The following is a 22243-nucleotide window of genomic DNA, read 5'->3' as shown; positions in this document are numbered from 1 at the left end:
AGATAAGAAGATGCTTTGAAAGTGCTGCACTCAATATGCCAGCAAATATGGAAAACTCAGCCTGGCCACAGGACTGGGAAAGGTCAGTTTCATTCCAATCCCAAAGAAAGGCAATGCCAGAGAATGCTCAAACTACTGCACAATTGCACTCATCTGACACACTAGTAAAGTAATGCTTAAAATTCTCCAAGCCAGGCTTCAGCAATACGTGAACCATGAACTTCCAGATGTTCAAGCTGGTTTTAGAAAAGGCAGAGGAACCAGAGATCAAATTGCCAACATCCACTGCATCATCAAAAAAGCAAGAGAGTTCCGGAAGAATATCTATTTCTGCTTTATTGACTATGCCAAAACCTTTGACTGTGCAAATCACAATAAACTGTAGAAAATTCTGAAAGAGATGGGAATACCAGACCACCTGACCTGCCTCTTGAGAAACCTGTATACAGGTCAGAAAGCAACAGTTAGAACTGGACATGGAACAACAGATTGGTTTCAAATAGGAAAAGGAGTACATCAAAGCTCTATATTGTCACCCTGCTTATTTAACTTATATGCAGAGCACATCATGAGAAATTCTGGGCTGGAGGAAGCACAAGCTAGAATCAAGATTGCCGGGAGAAATATCAATAACCTCAGATATGCAGATGACACCACCCTTATGGCAGAAAGTGAAGACGAACTAAAGAGCCTCTTGATGAAAATGAAAGAGGAGAGTGAAAAAGTTGTCTTAAAGCTCAACATTCAGAAAACTAAGATCATGGCATCTGGTCCCATCACTTCATGGCAGATAGATGGGGAAACAGTGGAAACAGTGGCTGACTATTTTTCTGGGCTCCAAAATCATTGCAGATAGTGATTGCAGCCATGAAATTAAAAGATGCTTACTCCTTGGAAGGAAAGTAATGACCAACCTAGACAGCATATTAAAAAGCAGAGACATTATTTTGCCAGCAAAGATCTGTCTAGTCAAGGCTATGGTTTTTCCAGTGGTCATGTATGGATGTGAGAGTTGGACTGTGAAGAAAGCTGAGTGCCGAAGAAGTGATGCTTTTGAACTGTGGTGTTGGAGAAGACTCTTGAGAGTCTCTTGGACTTCAAGGAGATCCAACCAGTCCATCCTAAAGGAGATCAGTCCTGGGTGTTCATTGGAAGGACTGATGCTGAAGCTGAAACTCCAATACTTTGGCCACCTTATACGAAGAGTTGACTCATTGGAAAAGACCCTGATGCTGGGGATGATTGAGCGATGGAGGAGAAGTGGACGACAGAGGATGAGATGGGTTGGATGGTGTCACCAACTCGATGGACAGGAGTTTGGGTGGATTCCGGGAGTTGGTGATGGACAGGTAGTCTTGGCGTGCTGCGGTTCATCAGGTCTCAAAGAGTCGGACACGACTAAGCAACTGAACTGAACTGAAATGAACTGATAGATAAGAAAATTGAGGTTCAGTGAGCTTGACAACCTTGCCCCAAGGCTGTGCTCAGGGGCTACTTTCGCCATGAAACCTTGAAAAATGAGGAAGACTTTAGTTAGCAGAAATAGGAAATAAAGACCATTTTAGGTAATGGAAATGGCACGAACAAAGGGGTATGTGTGGTGAAGCTCAGAGTTTGCCAAGGTAATTATGCCTAGTATGTTTTGGCTGAAATTTAGAGTAATTGTAGAGGATCTGTGACAGATAAAATTAAAAAGTAGTTCCACAGTTTCTCATGAGAGGCACTTGAATGCTGGGGAAAGAAATTAGTGCACGAGTCAGTAGGACTTAGGGAGTTATAATGATCAGTAAGTAGAATTGTAGGATTTGGCCTCAGTGTGCAAAGTGAATGTAAGAAAGGTCAGACCAGAAGCATGTAGACCAAGATGGAGACTGTGGTCATAGGGAAGTGGAGGCTCCTGATATTTTACTGGGGTGATTTTTTTTTAATTATTTTTTTCATTGGAGCAAAGTGTACTGCTTATTTAACTTATGTGCAGAGTACATCATGAGAAACACTGGGCTGGAGGAAGCACAAGCTGGAATCAAGATTGCGGGGGGAAATATCAATAACCTCTCATATGCAGGTGACACCACTCATGGCAGAAAATGAAGAAGAACTAAGAGCCTTTTGATGACAGTGAAAGAGGAGAGTGAAAAAGTTGGCTTAAAGCTCAACATTCAGAAAATGAAGATCATGGCATCTGGTCCCGTCACTTCATGGGAAATAGATGGGGAAACAGTGGCTGACTTTATTTTTCTGGGCTCCAAAATCACTGCAAATGGTGATTGCAGCCATGAAATTAAAAGATGCTTACTCCTAGACAACATATTAAAAAGCAGAGACATTACTTTGTCAACACAGGTCCGTCTAGTCAAGGCGATTGTTTTTCCAGTGGTCGTGTATGGATGTGAGAGTTGGACTATAAAGAAAGCTGAGCGCCAAAGAATTGATGCTTTTGAACTGTGGTGTTGAATAGACTCTTGAGAGTCTCCTGGACTGCAAGGAGATCTAGTCAGTCCATCCTAGAGGAAATCAGTCCTGAGTATTCATTGGAAGGACTGATGTTGAAGCTGAAACTCCAATACTTTGCCCACCTTATGCGAAGAGCTAACTCATTGGAAAAGACCCTGATGCTGGGAAAGATGGAGGGCAGGAAGAGAAGGGGACAACAGAGGATGAGATGCCTGGGTGGCATCACCAACTCAATGGACATGAGTTTAGGTGAACTCCGGGAGTTGGTGATGGACCAGGGAGGCCTGGTGTGCTGCGGTTCATGGGGTCGCAAGAGTCGGACACAACTGAGCGACTAAACTCAACTGAACTGATACTACAGATTTACCAAATTAAAAAAATATATATGATGAATTATTAACTGATGGCTAATTAGCTGATGCTGATGTCATAAAAACCATGTTAAAATTCAAATGAATCCAAATTAAAGATCTATTAGGAAAAAAATTAATTAGCTTAAAATTAACAGTAGCTATAGAAGTATTTATTTTATCATACAGGTGGAAACTAGGCTCTGAGGAAGCCAAACAGATGCTGCCTGGACTCAAGCAAGCCCACAGTTTGTATTCTTGCTTTGTAAGCTGTGTAAAGTGACATATAGTCCAGGCTTACAATTTTCATTCTTTTTTTAGCAGGTTCAAAGATATTCTATTACCAATGAATGAAATTGTATTCCAGAGAATATAAGATTGGGTCCCCTAAAACTAGACTGTTATCTAAAGACTAGGTTAAAAACATGCACTTCATTCTAAGAGTTACAGATTCCACGTGTACTAACAAATGGTGTTGTTTGAATAGTCTTGAGAGATTTTGACAGTGTTGTAAATTTTTAATTACTTGAAAAATTCAGTATAATGAAACATAGTTTTATGTATATAGACAAAAACCTCTTACTTTGTCTTTTTTGAGTTCTTATTCATCATTGTTCAGTTTGTTTATTATTATGGCTACTTCAGCAGTGTATCTAAATCTTTGTCTATTTAAGAGTAGATTTTTAGAAGCTGGCATTAAACATTTATTACCCTTTTTAAAAATTATGAACAGAGTTGATCTTCATATGCAGTAGAGGTGGCATTTGTTTATAATAAATAATATAAGAAAATATTCCTACTTGACAAACAGACCTTAACTCTGGTACTATTTTTAACAGATCCAAATAATAATAGCCATCATTTGTTGAAAATGTACTGAATGCCCAATATTTTAAATACCTTACTCTGACTTTATAGCTGAGGAAACTGAATCTCAGAGAAGTTAAATAATTGTTGTTAGGTCTTCCAGACAATAAGTGATGGAATTGGCTTTTAAATAAGGACTTTCTGATCTGTTTAATATCTGCTTTAATATCTGTGTTAGTCTTTTTGATATCTTTGCTTTACTGGCTCTACAATAGTTTATACTCTCATTGCCCCTCATTCTTTGCATACTTCAGATCACCCTGATAACTAGTTTGTTCGGCTGTCATGCAGCACTTCTTCAGCTTTCAAAATAACCTTCCCATCACCTTAGTCTTCGGAAAATATCATCTGAATTTCTTGAATTATTTACCAAAAAAAAAAAAAACTTAAGCTAGTATTTAGTAGATGGAGCAAAGATGTGGTTGCTATTTTCTGTTTTCATATAACTTCAAGAAATAGGAAGTAATCACATTTATCTGAGAGATAGATCATGAGAGCCTAACCCAGGCATTGATGGTGAGAGTCAAGAAGAGCAGTTGCATGTAAGAGAGAAATCGGAAAATGACACACTGGGACAGTGATTCAGTGAAAGGGAGGGTGAACAGTCCCAGGGGAAGTTTAAAGTTTGGTTATTAGAAGGAAATCGGTCTCGTGATCAAATAGGGACTTCAGGAGAAGGAACAGATTTGACCAGGGAAAAGATGATTTGGAGTTTGGACATAGAGAGTTTGTAATTCTTGTGACATCTAGCCTCAAACTACATCTGGATCTATGCCCTTGACCTGTGACTAGTTTGAATTGAGATGTCCTTTAAGTGTGAAATACACACTGCATTTAGAAGAGTTAGTATGGAAAAAATGTAAAATAGTGTATTTATTAATATTCTTATATTGATTCCATGTTAACATAATAATACTTTGGATATTTTTAGTTATTGAGCTAAATAAAATATGTTTTTAAAATTAACCTGTTTCTTTTTACCAGTTTTTAAAATGTGCTAGGAAACAAAATTGTATGTGTGTCTTGGCTTATATTTCTGTTGAACAGTACTAATTTATGTAGAGATTTGTAATAGATAGAAGTATAGGGGGAAACATCTAGATTTGGAAATATCCTATTATAGAAGTGATAGTTTATAAGATTAGATAAAATGCCAGCATACAGGGTATAGAAATGAGGAAAATGACAATTATAGTGTGAGAAGAGAAAGAGTAATTCAGAGGAGAAATGGAGAATCAGGACTCTAAAGTGGTACCTAGTCTGATTAGCAGAAATTTTCAGAAGGAAGTAGTTCATATCATTGGATGATAAGAAGGCCAAAGAGGAAGAAGAGGACTGAGAAAAGACCAATGAACTTGACTGATACAGAACGAATTTCAGTAGAGTACAAGAAGGATCGATTGCAAGAGATTAAGAACTTAGAGCTTAAAAAAAAGAAAAAAAAAGAACTTAGAGCTTGATGAATTAGATTCTGTATATAAGCTGTTCTTTCAGGCAAGGAGTCCACTTGTAAAGATAACGATCTCTTGTTTGGAGCAGAGTACGGGGAAATTTGAGTATGCTGTTGGCCGAATGAAAGGATCAGTAAAGTAGAAGCACTTGAAATTGTTAAGAAAGAGAAGATAATTTCTGTAGTAAGGTCCTAAGGCATTGGGTCCCAAACTTGAGTGATGTTAGAGTCACCTGGGTAACTTGTCACAGGAGCGAATTCCAGGCAACGCCTCACCTCTAAAGAAATCATATTTCCTGGAGATACGTCTCCCTGAACATGTTTTAACAATTCTTGTAGATGATTATGATGCATCCAACAGGACAAACAAGAAAATTAAGGATCCTGGTGAGAACATGAGGGAAATGACTGACCATAGCATCAGAATGCACAGAGAGCCAGTTGGGTTAGAATAAGACTGGTGGACCATGAACTGTGATTAAGGAGTTGGCTTTCATTCATAGAAGAGTGAGCTAAGTTCAGTAGGAATGAAAGACTGAGAAAGTTAAAAGCATAGTGATCAGAGAGGGAAGTTTCAGAATTGAGGACCTTGGAGGTCATGTAGATACATACAAATAGGGCTGTGTGTGTTTGATACAGAAAAAGTGTGAAAAGAACTGAGTCACATACATTATAAAACCCATCAGTTTGGTGACTCTAATACAGGACAGGAGTAAAAAAAAATTGAGACTTGGAGTTTAGGAGGAAGCACTAAAGGCTTTATTTTGGGGGCGCCAAAATCACTGGAGATGGTAACTGCAGCCATGAAGTTAAAAGACGCATGCTCCTTGGAAGAAAACCTATGACCAGCCTAGACAGCGTGTTAAAAAGCAGAGATATTACTTTACCAACAAAGTTCCATCTAGTCAAAGCTATGGTTTTTCCAGTAGTCATGTATGAATGTGAGAGTTGGACTATAAAGAAAGCTGAATGCCAAAGAATTGATGCTTTTGGACTGTGGTGTTGGAGAAGACTCTTGAGTCCTTGGACTGCAAGGAGAGCCAACCAGTCCATCCTAAAGGAGATCAGTCCTGGGTGTTCATTGGAAGGACTGATGCTAAAGCTGAAACTCCAATACTTTGGCCACCTGATGTGAAGAAATGACTCATTGGAAAAGACCCTGATGCTAGGAAAGATTGAAGGCGGGAGGAGAAGGGGACGACAGAGGATGAGATGGTTGGATGGTGTCACCACTGCGATGGACATGAGTTTGAGCAAGCTCCAGGAGTTGGTGATGGACAGGGAAGCCTGGTATGCTGCAGTCCATGGAGTCACAAAGAGTTGGACATGACTGAGCGACTGAACTGCTGAGCTGGACTAAAGGCTGAATCAGCGTAGAACCAGTGTCTTTAGAGACTTCCAGAATGGGGTGCCTCCTTGGGCTACAGTGTTCTCAGTCTTCATGACACACTCTAGCGTGTTGAAAATAGAGTGAATGCCTGACCATCACAGATATAAAATGCATAGTTTTAACTATTTGCAAGTGACTCACAGGGTTCATGACATGAGCAGTTAATAATTGTTTCCAATTATTGAAATTGAATCTCCTGCCCTAAAGTGGCTTGTAGAAACCAGTCACATAACATGTAAGTGTTGCAGTAAAGCTAGAACTTACATCTTCATTTGCCTTTGATATATGATTGTACTAATTATCAAACTATCTCAGCCTGATAGGTTTCACAGAAGAGAAAATTATTTGGTAAATTGTGGTATCAAAAGGTTTAAAAACTAATTGAGTTTAAAAAAAATTTAGCATTGCTCCTAGCATGTAATAAAAAAGGGTTAGAAATGAACTGAGTTTAAGAAAAATTTTAGCATTGTTCCTAGCATGTAATAATTGCTTGGTAAGTGGTAGTTACTGGTACCAGTTCAGGAATTCAGTAAGTTTTGAAGTCAGATATTTTTTGTGTATGCCCAAGTTTAGAGAATAGTATTTATATTAAAAAGTTTGTTTTGATTCGGAATCTCCGTGTGTTATTAAACTGAATTTAGAATGTTAAATTTGAAAGTAAATTAGAGGGAGAACAAAGGTTCATTTATCGCTCATCAACTGTTTGATATACTTGAAGGGCTATATTTCATAGTGCGTGCCTGTGTGTGTGCTAAGTTGCTTCAGTCATGTCTAGCTCTTTGCGACCTCATGGAGGAGCCCACCAGGCTCCTCTGTTTATGGAATTTTTCAGGCAGGAATCTGGAGTGGGTTGCCAATTCCTTCTCCAGGGCATCTTCCCAACCTAGGAATCGAACCTGCCTTTCCTGGGTCTCCTGTATTGGCAAGAGGATTCTTTACCACTGTTCCACCTGGGATGCCCCTATATTTCATAGTAAAGCGTCTGCCTGCAATGCGGGAGACCTGGGTTCTAAAATGACAACCCACTCCAGTATTCTTGCCTGGAAAATCCCATGGATGGAGGAGCCTGGTAGGCTACAGTCCATGGGGTCTCAAAGAGTTGGACAGAGCGACTTCACTTTCACTTTCATATTATATTGCTTTGGTGAAATCACAACTTTTAATATATCTTTTAAGTATGTTTCCATACCCTGTGGTTCAGATGGTAAAGAATCTGCCTGTAGTGAGGGAGACCCAGGTTCAATCCCTGGGTCAGGAAGATCCCCTGGAGAAGGGAATGGCAACCCACTCTAGTATTCTTGCCTGGAGAATTCCATGGACAGAGAAGCCTGGCAGGCTACAGTCCATGGGATTGCAGAGAGTCAGACACGACTGAGTGACTGTCACTTCATTTCACTTCCATACCATAAATACACATACACAGAAACAAAATGAATTACATTATTTATGTTTTCTTACCGTACATGACAACTGGGTTCAGGTTTTTTTGCTAAACAGCTTTTCTCAGTCTGTTATAAACTTACATAATTGTTTTTGATTTGTAGTGAAGAGCTCAGAAAAGAAGCAAGACAGTTAAAGCGGGAACTCTTAGCAGCAAAACAGAAGAAAGCAGAAAATTCCGCAAAACAAGCAGAAAAAAGAAGTGAAGGTAAGCACGGTTATCAAGCTTATATTTTCACTTGGTATTTCTTCCCTCTCTCCTTCCTGAATTGAGTGGTGGTGGTATTTATTACTTTGTTTGGCTAGTTAGTCAATAAAATTGTTTCACTTAGAACTTTTGTCTGAAAAGGAAATTCAGTCAAATGTGATCATAACTACTGTTGCTTAATAAAGAGAGTAGTTAACATCAGGCAAAACTTATGTTGTCATAGCACATATCTAGAAGTGCACAGGATAGAGTGTTGTTTTTTTTTTTAACATTGTGTACTCTTTAAAACATTTGATAAAAGTGTTTAGGCCCTGCACATGGCACTTGTATAAACATTATTCATACATCATTGAATAGTATTAAATACAAATTCCTGGTTTTTTATTTTTCTCTTATTTAAGTACAGAAAATCTAAAACATTGATAAAAATGATCAAAAGCTTATCAGAATAATACCCTGCTTTTTATACAAGTTAAATATTTCTTTATTGTACTGTGATTTTTTTTATTTTTATTAAGCTAGAACAGCTTCAGAAAAGCTATTGCACTGAAGATCTTTTAACTATTTCAGCTATGAAACATGTAATGTTCAGTTTCCAAAATAGCAATTGGAACCCTCTAATCTGTCTTCTCTTTATAATAGTAAAATACATTATAGATTTGGTGAACATGATCAGAAATTTAATTGTTATCTTTAATAATGTACACTAAATTTGGCTTAATAAATTTGCTTTGTGCATATATCTTGTGTATTCTCCCTTTTGGAAAGCATGAATAATTGTATCAATTGATACTAGGTTCTGTAATAGTGACTGGGGATAAAGCATAAGATGTAACATCTAACCTTAAAGAATACACATTCCAAAACCAAACAGTGGTACAGCATTTGACCATGTGATTATTATTTATTTTAAGTAGTGCAAGTTATACCACATAACCCTCTAAAGCTCAAAGTTCTTAGATGATTTGCACCATGTTCCCAATGACTATTGTAGTAAAGGCAAGATACTTGATGAAGAACTTGAAATTGCCAAAATATGTTTGAATGAAACAAATTATTAAAAAGTTAACTCACCCAAAAAAGGATAAACTTATATATGTGACTAGATCATATTGGTAAAATGTAACCCAGAATAGAAAGAAGATATATTGGCAATATTGAGATTTGAAGAAGTACAATAAGGATTCTTTAAGTTTATGTATAATTTCCCCAGGAGATTGTTTCTTATAATTAAAAAGCACTCTAAATATATGAAAGTAATTCCTTTTAACTGGGAAGATCTTCATTTTTTTATTCTTTTCTGAGCTAGTAACTGTTATTCCCACACTCCATCTCAAAGTCCATGATGTACTGTGAAGTTGGCAATGGATGGTTCTTGCTTTTGTAGTTTATGATCTCAAAGAAGTGAGAGAACTGCAGTAGGAAGTTTCTTAAATAGAGCTGTATGGTTAAGACTTATACTAGACGTAAACATTGCTGAGTTAATTTATCTGCCTTTGAAATACTTAATACAATTAGGTAAAGAAAGATTTGAGTCTTAAAACATTGATTTCTTAACACAAAAAAAAGAGTCTCTGGAGCTTATTTCAGTCTGTTTATATGAAAGTTAACCAGATTAAAACTTTCTATGCTGTAATTAGAGAATTATATTGGTAATTTTCTCAATTTAATTTCTCTTGTATCATCTAGAAATACCTGGGTTTTCCCTAAATCTGAAAGACAGTTAAAATTAGCTTCTCTAAAAGTGTGGTCATTTGGTTGCTGTCGTTTTTCTTTTAGTCTCAGAATGGGCCATTTATTTTTTGTATTATTTTGAAATAATTTTAGGCTTACACAGCAGTTATAAAAATCAGGCGTTTCCATACACCTTTAATGTTAAGGTCTTATATAACCATAGTACAAGGATCAAAACTAAGCAATTAATGTTAACACAGCACTATTACTAACTGCAGAACTTATTAGAATTTCATCAGTTTTCCCACTAATGTCCTTTGTCTGTTCTGTAATTCCTTCCAGAATTCCATACCACATTTAGTCATGTCTCCTTAGTCTCTTCTCATTTTTAACACTTCCCCCATCCTTTCTTGTCTTTCCTGACCTTGACACTTCGGAGAATCCTGATTAGATATTTTGTAGAATGTCTCAGGTTGAGTTTGTCTCCTGTTTTCTTATGAGTAGACTGAGGTTACACATTTGTTGGAAAGATTGCCACATAAGTGGTGTGTCCTTCTCCATACATTGTTCCAGAAGTAACAAGATGTCGGCTTTCTTTTTATTGGTGATACTACCATGATCACCTGGTTAATGTGGTTTCTGCTTAGTTGCTACACTGTTAAGTTGCTTTTTCCCTTTGAAATTATAACTGTTGTGGGGGAAGATATTTTGCGACTACACAAATATCCTGCTTCTTTTTGAATTTCCTCCCACTAATTTCAGCCTCCATTGATGGATATTGCATACAGGCAACAGTTATTTACTGTGGTGTTCTAATGGTGACTGTTTTCTTGATTACTACCACTTTTATTACTTGGAATACTTCGTTAAGAAGAATTTACTATTTTTAATACAAATTTTGACATTAATACTAGGTGCTCATTTATCTGTAACACTAATGGTTATAAGAATCCTTTAGAATGTTATGTTTTCTTTCAAGGTAACAGGAAGGTATTGACTCACTTTCAGTTACTAGCATTGAAGTTTTTTAAGCTTTAGTGACTCTGTTTTTTTATCATAAATCCAGAGATAAAATGCATTGTGCACCTTTCAGGTTGCTTGTAAGAAGTAAATTAGGTAATGCTGCTGCTGCTGCTGCTAAGTCACTTCAGTCGTGTCCGACTCTGTGCGACCCCATAGACGGCAGCCCACCAGGCTCTGCCGTCCCTGGGATTCTCCAGGCAAGAACACTGGAGTGGGTTGCCGTTTCCTTCTCCAATGCATGAAAGTGGAAAGTGAAAGGTGAAGTCGCTCAGTCGTGTCCAACTGCTTCCCGACCCCATGGCCTTCAGCCTACCAGGCTCCCCCGTCCATGGGATTTTCCAGGCAAAAGTACCGGAGTGGGTTGCCATTGCCCTCTCCGAATTAGGTAATGAGAAGACCTTTAATAAATTTACAGTGCTATATAAAAATAATAATTTTATATTTGTAAGAGAAATATAGTTATTCATGGTTTTATTTTGTTCTCTGTCCAGACTTACAAACTTAAAATATGAATTTTAATATGGTGTTAGAATTAAAGCCTCTAATCAACATAGCTTCATGTAAATATGACATAAATTAAATCTCACAATGAGCTTTCCTTAACTGTGTTTTCACAGTTGTATTTTTATAATTATATTCTTTCTTAAAAAGTATGTGTGTGTGAACTACGTATTTGCATTCTTAAGTAAAGCTTCCAGTAGTAATATTTCCTGATTTTATGAATTAATTTGGCAAGTCTAATACTTGCTGACTACTGCCACTTTTTTTTAGAATTTAATGTATTACTTCCGCATTAAAAGCACTTGGCAAGAGACCCCTAAGAACAAGAAAGCTTCTGTGTCCTGCTGTCCCTGCACTGGTTTCCCGAGCTCGGTCAGTGTGTGAATGGAGGTCTCCCACGCAGGCAGGCGCTCTAGAAGATGTGGTGCTCTCCTCAGGGCTGCTGTCATCGCAGGGAATCACCTTTGATCAGGGAGTAGTATTCCCTTAGTTTTATCATCTCTGTCGAATTTCCTGAGCTAGATCCTTAGCCAGATCTGTGTAGATAATTAGGAATTTGTATTCTAACCATGGGCTTTCCTGGTGGCTCAGATGGGAAAGAATCTACTTGCAATGGGGGGAAACCCTGGTTTGATCCCTCGGTTGAGAAGATCTCCTGGAGAAGGGAATGGCAACCCACTCCAGTATTCTTGTGTGAAGAATTCCACGGGCAGAGGAGCAGGCGGGCTACAGTCCATGGGGTCGCAGAGTCAGTCATGACTGAGTGACTAATACTTTAACTTTCCCTTTTTTCATTTTAACCAGTTTGGCTTCTAAATCTTTTCTATTACCTGAGGAAAGTACTTTGAAACCAGGATCCATCTGTTTCTCCATATAGAAAATCTAAGATGAGATTTTATATAATCTTAACAGAAGGTCTGCTTTTTTAATGTTTTACTGTATTTATTCTATATTAATTCCTTCAGTTCCACTATGACAGAAAATAAAATAATTAAAATTCATTGTTACTTTTACATTAATAAATACTTTGGACCACATACAATTAAGCAATTCTAAATACATTGCCATTTTGATATTACCTGATTGTAGTGATAGTGGCCCCTGAGTATATGCACATGTTCAAACCCGTCAAACTGTGCATGTTCAAACATGTACAGCTCATTTGTATGCTAGTTATGCCTCAACAAAGCTGTTCCCCGGAAAAGAATATTGATCCGTAAACCAGAAGCCTCTTAACATCTCTGTCCTAGTATGAAAGCATGTACATATAATTGAGTCAATGTATAAATCTTTTTTAACACTAGTGTAGTAAAAAAGCTTCTCTGTGTAGTAAAATTGAATATGGGGCCATGCATTTTTCCCTTCAGTCTTCCCAGGAAACCTCAAGTTCTGCTCTTTCTTCTATCACAGAGATATGGTCAGGTAATAGATGTAATTATGCTTCTATGTATGAAGAAGAGCACTACATAAATATAACCTCATAATTTTTGCCATTGCTCTGCCACCTATTTAGTTTTTAAAGGCTTCAGCTAATGTGTAAAAGAAGGCTTCAGTAAATTAGAGAACTAGAATGTGACGGAATAGTAATGTGAAACTTGATTCTAAAATTCAAAACAGTTACATTTCTCAGTTGAATACAGATTCTGCAGTAGGCTCTAACATCCCAATTTAAGTAAACAAGGAATGTGGTGTTTTACTTTAGATACCAGCAGTGTCAAAAGAGATGTACTGCAGGACAGTCTGTTTACAGCCTGGGAGTCTCTTTAGTCCCACTGTAAATCATCCAGGCCTGTGCATAGGATTTTTGTAGGGGGTAATAAATTTCAAGTAAGATTGATAGTTAATTGGAGATAGAGTTGGTTTCCTGGGTTGGCTCTGTCAAGTTCTTTAATAAACTATATAATCCTTTTCATTAAATTATGCCTCTAAGTCCTTTCCAGATTTCTTTAAGTTTCATCATATCAAAACCAGTACCAAACTGAACACAGTCACATAGAAATACATGTTTGGACATATTCTCTAATCAGCTTTAGGGAGATAAGGTGTCAGATCCTCTTTTCAAAGTTCCAGGCACACAATACCTGCTGTATGACTAGTGCCAGAAATTAGAGGAGGAAGAGCAATCTGAGCTTGTAAATCAAGAAAGAATTTAAAAGCCTCTTCATGAAACACATCCCTGAGGTGCTTAGTACCTCTCAAATTGCTCTGGGCCATTTCAGGTTTCTTCAAACAGTCTTTTTAATGCTGGATTAAGTCAGATTAAGGCCCTTCACGCTTAATAGGTTGTGAAAGTATATAGTTTTTTGGTTTTTTTTTTAACTACTTTTCGTCTAACATATTATGTTAAACTAGCTTAATCTTGGTTTTTATAAGAAACAGAAACCATTGTGGAATGTTAGCTCTGTGTTGTGCCTGATGCTATGTATAATTAATTCCTCTCTGAGCAAACTGGTCCTGTTTGCCACAGCAGTTAACTCTCTTCAGGGAGTCTTAAGTCATCATTTTTTTCTTGGAGGCTAGAAGTATCAGACCTATTTTTCCCATAGTCTGCTCTTACTGTATTGCCACCTTTTAATGTTATTTACACAGAAAAGTGAAAGTATATTTGCCCTTGACTTATAGAAAGCCTCTCAGTCCAACCGTCAGTAATAGTCTATAGATTCTTACTTTGAGCATGGTACTAACAAATTGTTTATCTGATTTTACGTTTCAAAACAAGTTAAAGAATAATACAAGTGTGGGACAGTCCTCTTTAAAAGGGAAAATTTGATGGTGTATAAAGTATATCTCAAGGACTAGAAAATAAATAAGCAAAGGAAAACCCAGGGCAGGACTTCCCTGTGGATCTTCCTAGCCTACTATTTTATTGAACTAAAAAGAAAATAAAATTTTTTAAAGTGAGAGATAAAGATACAGCTGGGGACATCCGTTCAGGTAGCAGTAAGAGTTGATACTGAACACTACATTAGGTAAGGAAACACAGGAAGGTGGTAGTGGAATGTTATGGACATATTTACTATAGATGATATTTCACTATATTTGAAAGTATGTCAATATTCAAATTATTGATGCTCATTTTAATAACCCTGGTTCATTAAGAAAAGTTTAGATGTTGTTTATTACTGTTTAATAAGGCAGAGAATGGGCAGTGGGTCTAACTTGATTGATTGAAAAACTGTTTTTAATTATTTTATCAGCTAAAGATAAGATTTTTTTTATCTGAAATAGTTAATTGTGTGGAATCCTTCATTTCCTAGAAGTCCTGGAAAAATGAAGCTTTCTTCTAGAGTCGGGACAGTCTGTCAAGTGAAATCTTATTGAATGCAGTTTACTACATTTACGTACATTTACTACATTTATGTACATTTACATGTATGTTTATTTGTAACAGTATGTTTTTCAAAAATATACTTTTTAAAATAATAAAGACTTTTAAAAGCATATAACAAGTATAAAGATGTACATACCCTCGCAATTAGACCAAGATTTAATCTTTTTATAAAGTGAGTAAGAGATGATTATCTTTAATTTGTGAGTCCATATCGGACTCTATTCTTTTTTAGACAGTCCTTCTCAGACTTTTTGCTAGCCACCATGAACAAATCTTGTTGTGCTTTAAGAATTATACATTGTGGGCATATTTAATTTTATTTTCTTGAATTCTGTGCCGTCTTGCAGACCTCCTAGCAGTTACTTAGGACTCTCATCTCTTGCTACTTTTAAAAGCCAGTGTATTAGGAATACCTCTTTGCTGCCCTTCACTGTCTTAATATAGTTTTTTAATAAGCATTCTTTTTGCCTGGTGATTGATGTAATTCCAATATTGGAAATTTGACAAAAACCTTAAGCTATTTTTTTAGTAACTGCAGCCTGTCTTCCTTTTTAATATCAATGCCATTCCTAACCCATTAAATATAGGTTTATTAATTGATTCAGGTAAGTATTAACCTTTGGCCATAACTGTCTCTTTTTAAAAAGAAAAAAAAGTATGTTATTTCTCCCAATTGTAAAAGTAACATATGTCCTTTGCAAAGATAGCAGAAATATAGAAAAGTATAAATGAGAAAAAGAAAGACCACTCCATAATACGTCTTCCAAAGATAGCCATGGTTAACTTTGTGATATTTATTTTTCTGTACTTTTAAATCTTCATGCCAGAAACACATGTGTATTGTTTTCCATAATCTTATTTTATCATAATCTTTTTTGTAATATATATGTTTTTCAAACTTTCCAAGTGAATTGACTATTAACTCTTAAATGGACAACTTGCTTTTAGGGACATGTCTTCCTCTTCATTCTCTCATATCTGATAGAGTAGACTTTAGAAGATGATAAAGACTGTATAAATGTAAATGAGAGATGAAAATTTCCCAATGTTTTTAATTCTGGGGTTTAGAAGATGTGAGGGACTCCATCTGCATTGCTGATGGGAATTATTTGTACCTCTCATAAGTTAAAACAAGAAGACTGACATTGCCTGGTAGCTTGCCATCTTGTCATTTCCCAAGTGGCCATTGATAAATCTGTAAGATATTTGGAGCTTGAATTGAAATAATTAAAAATTCGTCCACATTAGAAAATAAAAGAGGTGAGGGCTGTGTATGTGTGCGTGCACATATTGTTATTTTATTTTGTTTTGTTTGGGTATTTAAATTGTCTCGAAGAGGGAACTAATACCGTCATTAAAAGTTTGATTATAACCAGCAATTCCATTTGGGAATGGTGTTGTTAACTATTCCAGACTGCTGTCAAGACCTTATTTTAAGTAAGATGTTTTTCTTTTATGTGACATTTTCTGAGGCTTTGCCAAAAATGACATCAAACATATAACTCATTTGAGTGCTGAGTTTCTTCAACATCTTGCAGCACTTAATCAAATTTGAAAAAGATATTATTTTCACAACTTTATAGTGTAAACCTGTGAATATGTTGCATTAAAACTTACTTGGGACAATTTAATCTGTGTGGTATTAGGTTGATTTTTTTTCTTTTAATGATTAATGCAATATGCTGACAGTTTTAAATGGTTCTGTTTTCAAAATTCTTCACATAAACTCCTGGCAGATTACTCAGATGCAGCTTTTGAGTAATAGTAATTTTTCATGCAAAAACCAGATAATCCATAAATTTTGTTAATAGCTACATTAAAAATTTTGAAATACCAGATAGAACAAAGAGAATAATGAAGTTCTCAGAACTAAGAAGATGTCAAAATATTAAGAATCATTAAGAATTTATTTGAAGTACAAAAGTAGTCTATATTGATTTTTTTAATGGCTTCACCAGAGTGTAAGCTTTTTAAAAACATGCTGCAGTATGTTTCAAATGTGAAACTAGGCTAGCCATAAGCAATGCCATGACATCAGAAACTTCTGTGTTGGGTATAGTCTACATCCCATAGCTCTGTGCTGTCACAGAGGTTTGGTCCTGAGAGGAACATCCAGCCCTACCCCCCCATTATATATAGGAAATCAAAAGTGTCACTCAGTCGTGTCTGACTGCCACCCCATGGACTCTATAGCCCACCTGGCTCCTCTGTCATGGAATTCTCCAGGTAAGAATACTGGAGGGGGTAGCCATTCCCTTCTCCAGGGGATCTTCCCGACCCAGGAATCGAAGCCAGGACTCCTGCATTACAGGCAGATTCTTTGCCATCCTAGCCACCAGGAAACCCATAGGAAACCAAAGGCCAGCCCGTTAAGGGGCCTACCCAAGCCGCACAGCCAGTAGCATGGGGCTGGGGTCCCCTGGTCTCCAGTCCAGTGCTCTTTCTACAGCTCTGCTTTTCAGTTTGATCTAATCTTGAGTAGGTACAGGCTGTAACTTTTCAATTGTTATTTATTAAAACTCACCTTGGTTTTAGTGCCAATAATTGTTTCTAAGATCTTCTCAACAAACCTAGAGTCCTTTAAAGAGCACTTTATCATTAGACTTGTGCTTTTTCAAAGACTAAAACATATGATTTTTGAATGAGTGACAAAAATTGTAATGTTGTAGAAAATGTTCATTTCTAACAACACAGCAGATTGAGTTCAAACTGTCTTACTGCTAAAAACAACTAGAAATGTTGGATATACTATTGAAAAAAAAAAAACTTCTCATATGCTCCTATGAGCTTTTTTTTTTAAAAAAAAAAAAAAGCCCACAAGAAATACTCAAACCAGGGAATAAGTAAAGGTGTGAGGTAATAGAAGTAAGTGGGGCACCAGGTCTAGCTGAAACTCTTATGACATTTGCTAAACTAGGTGAACTGAAACATTGTTTTTTGAGGTCTTACCAAGAGAGAACATAAAACCCAAGCCCTTCCCAAGGTAGAGGCTGACTAATAAAAGACTGTCCCATGTAGTTGGGGGCCCAAACGATCTCATCCTTCATGTTAGGGAGAATTAGAAATAAACAAAATCACCTTATCCCCCATCAGAAGACTACAAGGAAAACTACCTGTCTTGAGTCATGTCACAGAGTATTTTGGGGCAAGAGCATTTACTAGGAAGTCTAGCCACAAGGCAGTCTTCCCATTAGTTTGGAGTGCCAATTGACCATGCTTGGATGGCTTCAGAATCCTCCAGCCAAGAATGTAGTTGGGAATAGTCCTGGATTCTTAGTGCCCGCATAAGTCTGATAGAAGAAAGCATAAATCTTTTTAAGAGGAACCTGCTTTCATCCCCTCTTCTTAAAATTCAAAAGAAAATAGAGTAGTTCTGAATGAAAATACAAACAGACACACACCAATCCAGGCGTCCTGTCAAAAACCTGATAGAAACAACAGAGAACGGGATCAGACTCGAACAGATTCTTAGGACTTCATTCGGACACTGAATGTTAAGTATGTGTAACGTATTTCAAGAAATGATAAACTAAGAACAAACAAATTTTGAAACAAAAAAGGTTAATTTCCTTGAAATAAAATCTATAATAGTTGACATTAAAAACTCAGGAGGTTTTTTTGTTGTTTGGTTTTTTAGCAAATTAGAGACAGCTTAAAAGAACATTAGTGCACTGAAAGACAGATCTGAAAACATTATGTGAAATTCAGCCCCAAATGATAGACCTAGAAGAGAAAGAAAATTACCTAATGTCTAATCAAATTCTAGGAAGAGATCAAAAGGCAAAGGCAAGAGTTGAAGAGATGATAGCTGAAAATTCTCTAATGGAAAAGATCAATTCACAGAGTAATGAAGTTTTTTTAAAAAAATGAATAGAGAATAAATAAAAATAAAACCAGTTCTAGACACGTCAAGTTAATACTTCCTAGCATTCAACACAGAGAGACCTTAAAAGCAGCAGTAGAGAAAAGACATCTTTTTAAAAGGAAGAGCTGATTTTTTAACAGCAACAAGTGAGGACATAAGAATATAATCTTCAGCACGTTGAAGGAAAATGTTCTTCAAAACTGAGAGACTTTGCTACCTACATACCGTCATTAAAAGAAATTCTAAAGGACATACTTTAGGCAAAAGGTGAGCCCATATGGAAAATCTGTAGTGCAAAGAGAAAGGAATGTGGAAAGTAATAAATATATGAGTACATCTGAAGAAACATTGAATGAGTAAAATAACAATAATGTCTTATGTTAACAATAAAAATAAAATATATAATAACAATAGCATATAAGTTTGAGGAGCAGATAAGGAAGTTTGGAAAAGCATGCTATGGTCCCTGTATTGGTTCTGATTTGGGAAGAAAGTAAAGACCCAAATTAACTTTTAGACTTGATCACAGTAAATATGCATGTTAATATTTTTAAGAAAACTGATAAAAGGAATGAAAAAATAACTACCAAACTGGTAGAGAAAAAAGATGGATTAAGGAAAAATTGAACTGAAAAGGAAGCAAGAAAAAAGAGAAAAAGAAATGCAGTCTGGATAGGTTATTAAAAATAATGGTACAAAATAAGATAGTAGACATAAAATAAAGATATACTAGTGATTATACTGAAATAATGCAAAAAGTCATATACTTTACTTTAAAAGATCGAGATGGTCAAACTGAGTTGAAAAAAGAAATTTAATCAGGTACTATTTACTTGAGAAACATCTTAAATATATTGTACAATCTAATTCTTAGGGCCAAAATGTATGATTAGGGATAAAGAAAGTCTCTACCTAATAACAAAAAATGTATTTTTCCAGGAAGATTTAACAATCCTAAACCTGAGTGTACCCAGTAACACAAACTCAAAATGTATGAAGCAAAAATTGGTAGACCTATAATAAGTAAATAAGTTCATCATAGTGGGAGAATTTAATACATTTTTCTCAATAACTGATTTTAAAAGCATATAGAAAAATTAATGAAACTATAGATTTGGACTACTCAGTTAACCTACTTTATATAATACACCTATAGAGAATATTGCACCCAACAGCTTCAGAATGCAGTCTTTGCCAGCATCCTTGAAGAAAATTAGAAAGGTTTCAGTTGACTGTTTTCAAACAGCCTACCTTCTCTGACAAAATGCAGTTGTTAAGAATTAATAACAACTGATTTTGAAGTGAATGATTTCCAAATATGTTGATGTGTCTATTGCTGTACTTAGAAGGAAAATCATAGCTTCAGATACTTGTACTATTTTAGGAAATTACTAAAAAATGCTTCTCATGTAAAGAAGTTTTAAAAAAAGAAAAAGAAGCAGGCAAATTTAATGCAATGAAGTGGAAAAAAGGAACTAATAACAGGATCAACAAAATAGTTTTTAAAACAGGGTTACAATAATAAATTACTCCTGGCATAACTTCTTAGTCCTTTATATAACACATGGTAGATAATGAGGAAATTGATTTGATGATGTTGTGTTAGACATTTGTCATTTGGTATTTATTGGATGTCCTTCCCATCCTGAGAAAATAAGATCTGCTTACTTTGTACAAGGAGTTCCACAGGGGAAAGTTTCTATTACCAGTGTTGCTTTTATTCAATACAAAAGAAGCTGCTGTTAAAAAGAGTGAGCGAGACAAGCAGATAGGGACACAGAAATACAGTGTTCAGTTGAAACTGGGGATTGTTTCTCTCGCGCAGGCCATCGGCGTGTAAGCACTTCAGGGCTAGCAGGTGATTCAAGAGCCAAATTTCATTTCATTTTGATTTTTCAGTGTCCGCATCGCTCACCTGTATGTCTGTTGTTCTAATGAGGGAAGAGGAGAAATCAAGGACCAGACAAAGGGCTTCATCTTAAAGTTGACCCGAAAGTGGCACCCAGCACTTTCATTCATATCATATTGTCCTGAAATCACATGGCCATACCCAGCTCTCAGAAAGCTAGAATACAGTTGGGTGGCCAAATGCCTGACTAGAACTTAATGTTAGGACTGGGGAGGTGAGGCTTGGTTCTGTCACTAAAAGGTAAAAGGAGAGAATAAATTCACAGAGAAAATCAGCAAATTCTGTTACATAATATAAACCAAAGCCTGAAGAACTAAAGAGGCAGTAATCCATTTGGTTGAAAAAACCTGACCAAGTATCTGAGCCAGATTTTGAGAGAGAACTAAGATTTCACCGTAAAATGAAGGGCAATAAAGTAGAGCAATAGTTGGAAGGGTGCCCTGCCAGGCAGGAGTCATAGCTGATTCATCCCTTCCCTGTGCTTGGTACTTGACACAGTGACTCACAAAATAAAAAGTATTCAACAAATATTTGCAGAAGGAATGAATTAAATTGACTTTTCTATCTAAATGGATAATTCTATAACTTGTAAGGGGAAAGAGAAAAATAAGAATGAAGGAAACTCAGGATAATATTTTTAAAATGTTAAAATGAAGAGTACAGATGAACAAATAATAAAGTAGATAGTAAGAGCTAAGAGAGTAATATAAAACAGGATAGTGTGAAACACTGACCAGAGAGCTACTTTAAATTGAGTGGGTATCAGAAAGGACCCAGTCACAAACAAAATCCACAAACATTAATTTGAATGCATAAAAAAATTTAACAGCTTTATTAAGGAGTAATTTAAAGTTAATAGTTTGACTTGTTTTGACATATGTATATACTTGGAGAAGGAGATGGCAACCCACTCCAGTATTCTTGCCTAGAAAGTTCCATGAACAGAGGAACCTTGCAGGCTGTAGTCCATGGGGTTCACAAAGAGTCAGACACAACTTAGCTACTGAACAACAGCATACCTGTGAAACCTTCATCACAATCAAAATAATATTTTCTTCAAGGTCCAGTATGTTTTCATGCCGCTTCATAATCCCCTCCCCAATCCCCAGACTGATGTTGAAGCTGAAACTCCAATATTTTGGCCACCTGATGTGAAGAAATGACTCCTTGGAAAAGACCCTGATGCTGGGAAAGATTGAAGGCGGGAGGAGAAGGGGATGACAGGATGAGATGGGTGGATGGCATCACCAACTCAATGGACATGAGTTTGGGTAAACTCCGAGAGTTGGTGATGGACAGGGAGGCCTGGCGTGCTGCAGTCCATGGGGTCACAAGGAGTCAGACATGACTGAGCGACTGAACTGAACTGAATCCCCAGACAACCACTCAAGTTCTTCCTATCACTATAAAGCAGTTTGTATTTTCCAGAATTTTATTTAAATAGAATTATATATTTCTTACATAATATACCCTTTTGGGGCATGGCTTCTTTCACTCAGCATAAGTATTTTGAGATTTATCCATGTTATTGTATATATCAGTAATTTATTCCTTTTATACTAAATAGTAGCCCATGATATAGATATGCCGTAAGGGTTTTTGTTTTTACTGTGAGTTTTTATATAGCTGTATGGTCTTATTTCTCTTGGATATATATCTGGAAGTAGAATGACTGGGTCATGTGATAGGTTTATGTTTTGTATGCTTAACTTTTTAAAAATTGCCAAACTGTTTTCCTGATGACTTAGGTCGTAAAGAATCTGCCTGCATTGCAGGAGACC

General features: G+C 36.3%; 1 protein-coding gene across 10 annotated transcripts in view; it reads left to right on the top strand.

Annotated features, from left to right (window-relative positions):
• The window catches only part of CWC27 (CWC27 spliceosome associated cyclophilin), a 273447-nt gene that overhangs the window by 139693 nt on the left and 111511 nt on the right, over window positions 1–22243 (top strand). For all 10 annotated transcript variants that reach the window (XR_009596753.1, XR_006056495.1, XR_006056496.1 and 7 more), the window contains exon 11: window positions 8056–8159. Coding sequence is in view for 4 of the 10 variants with exons in the window: in XM_060400398.1 (XP_060256381.1) it covers window positions 8056–8159 (104 nt within the window). In the remaining 6 variants the exon portion in view is untranslated. The remainder of the gene's footprint in view (window positions 1–8055; window positions 8160–22243) is intronic.

This window comes from Ovis aries, chromosome 16, assembly GCF_016772045.2.
Source record: "Ovis aries strain OAR_USU_Benz2616 breed Rambouillet chromosome 16, ARS-UI_Ramb_v3.0, whole genome shotgun sequence".
Taxonomy (NCBI): Eukaryota; Metazoa; Chordata; class Mammalia; order Artiodactyla; family Bovidae; genus Ovis; species Ovis aries.
The sequence above is the reverse complement of the archived record's forward strand: the minus strand, read 5'-3'. Positions and strand labels throughout refer to the sequence as shown.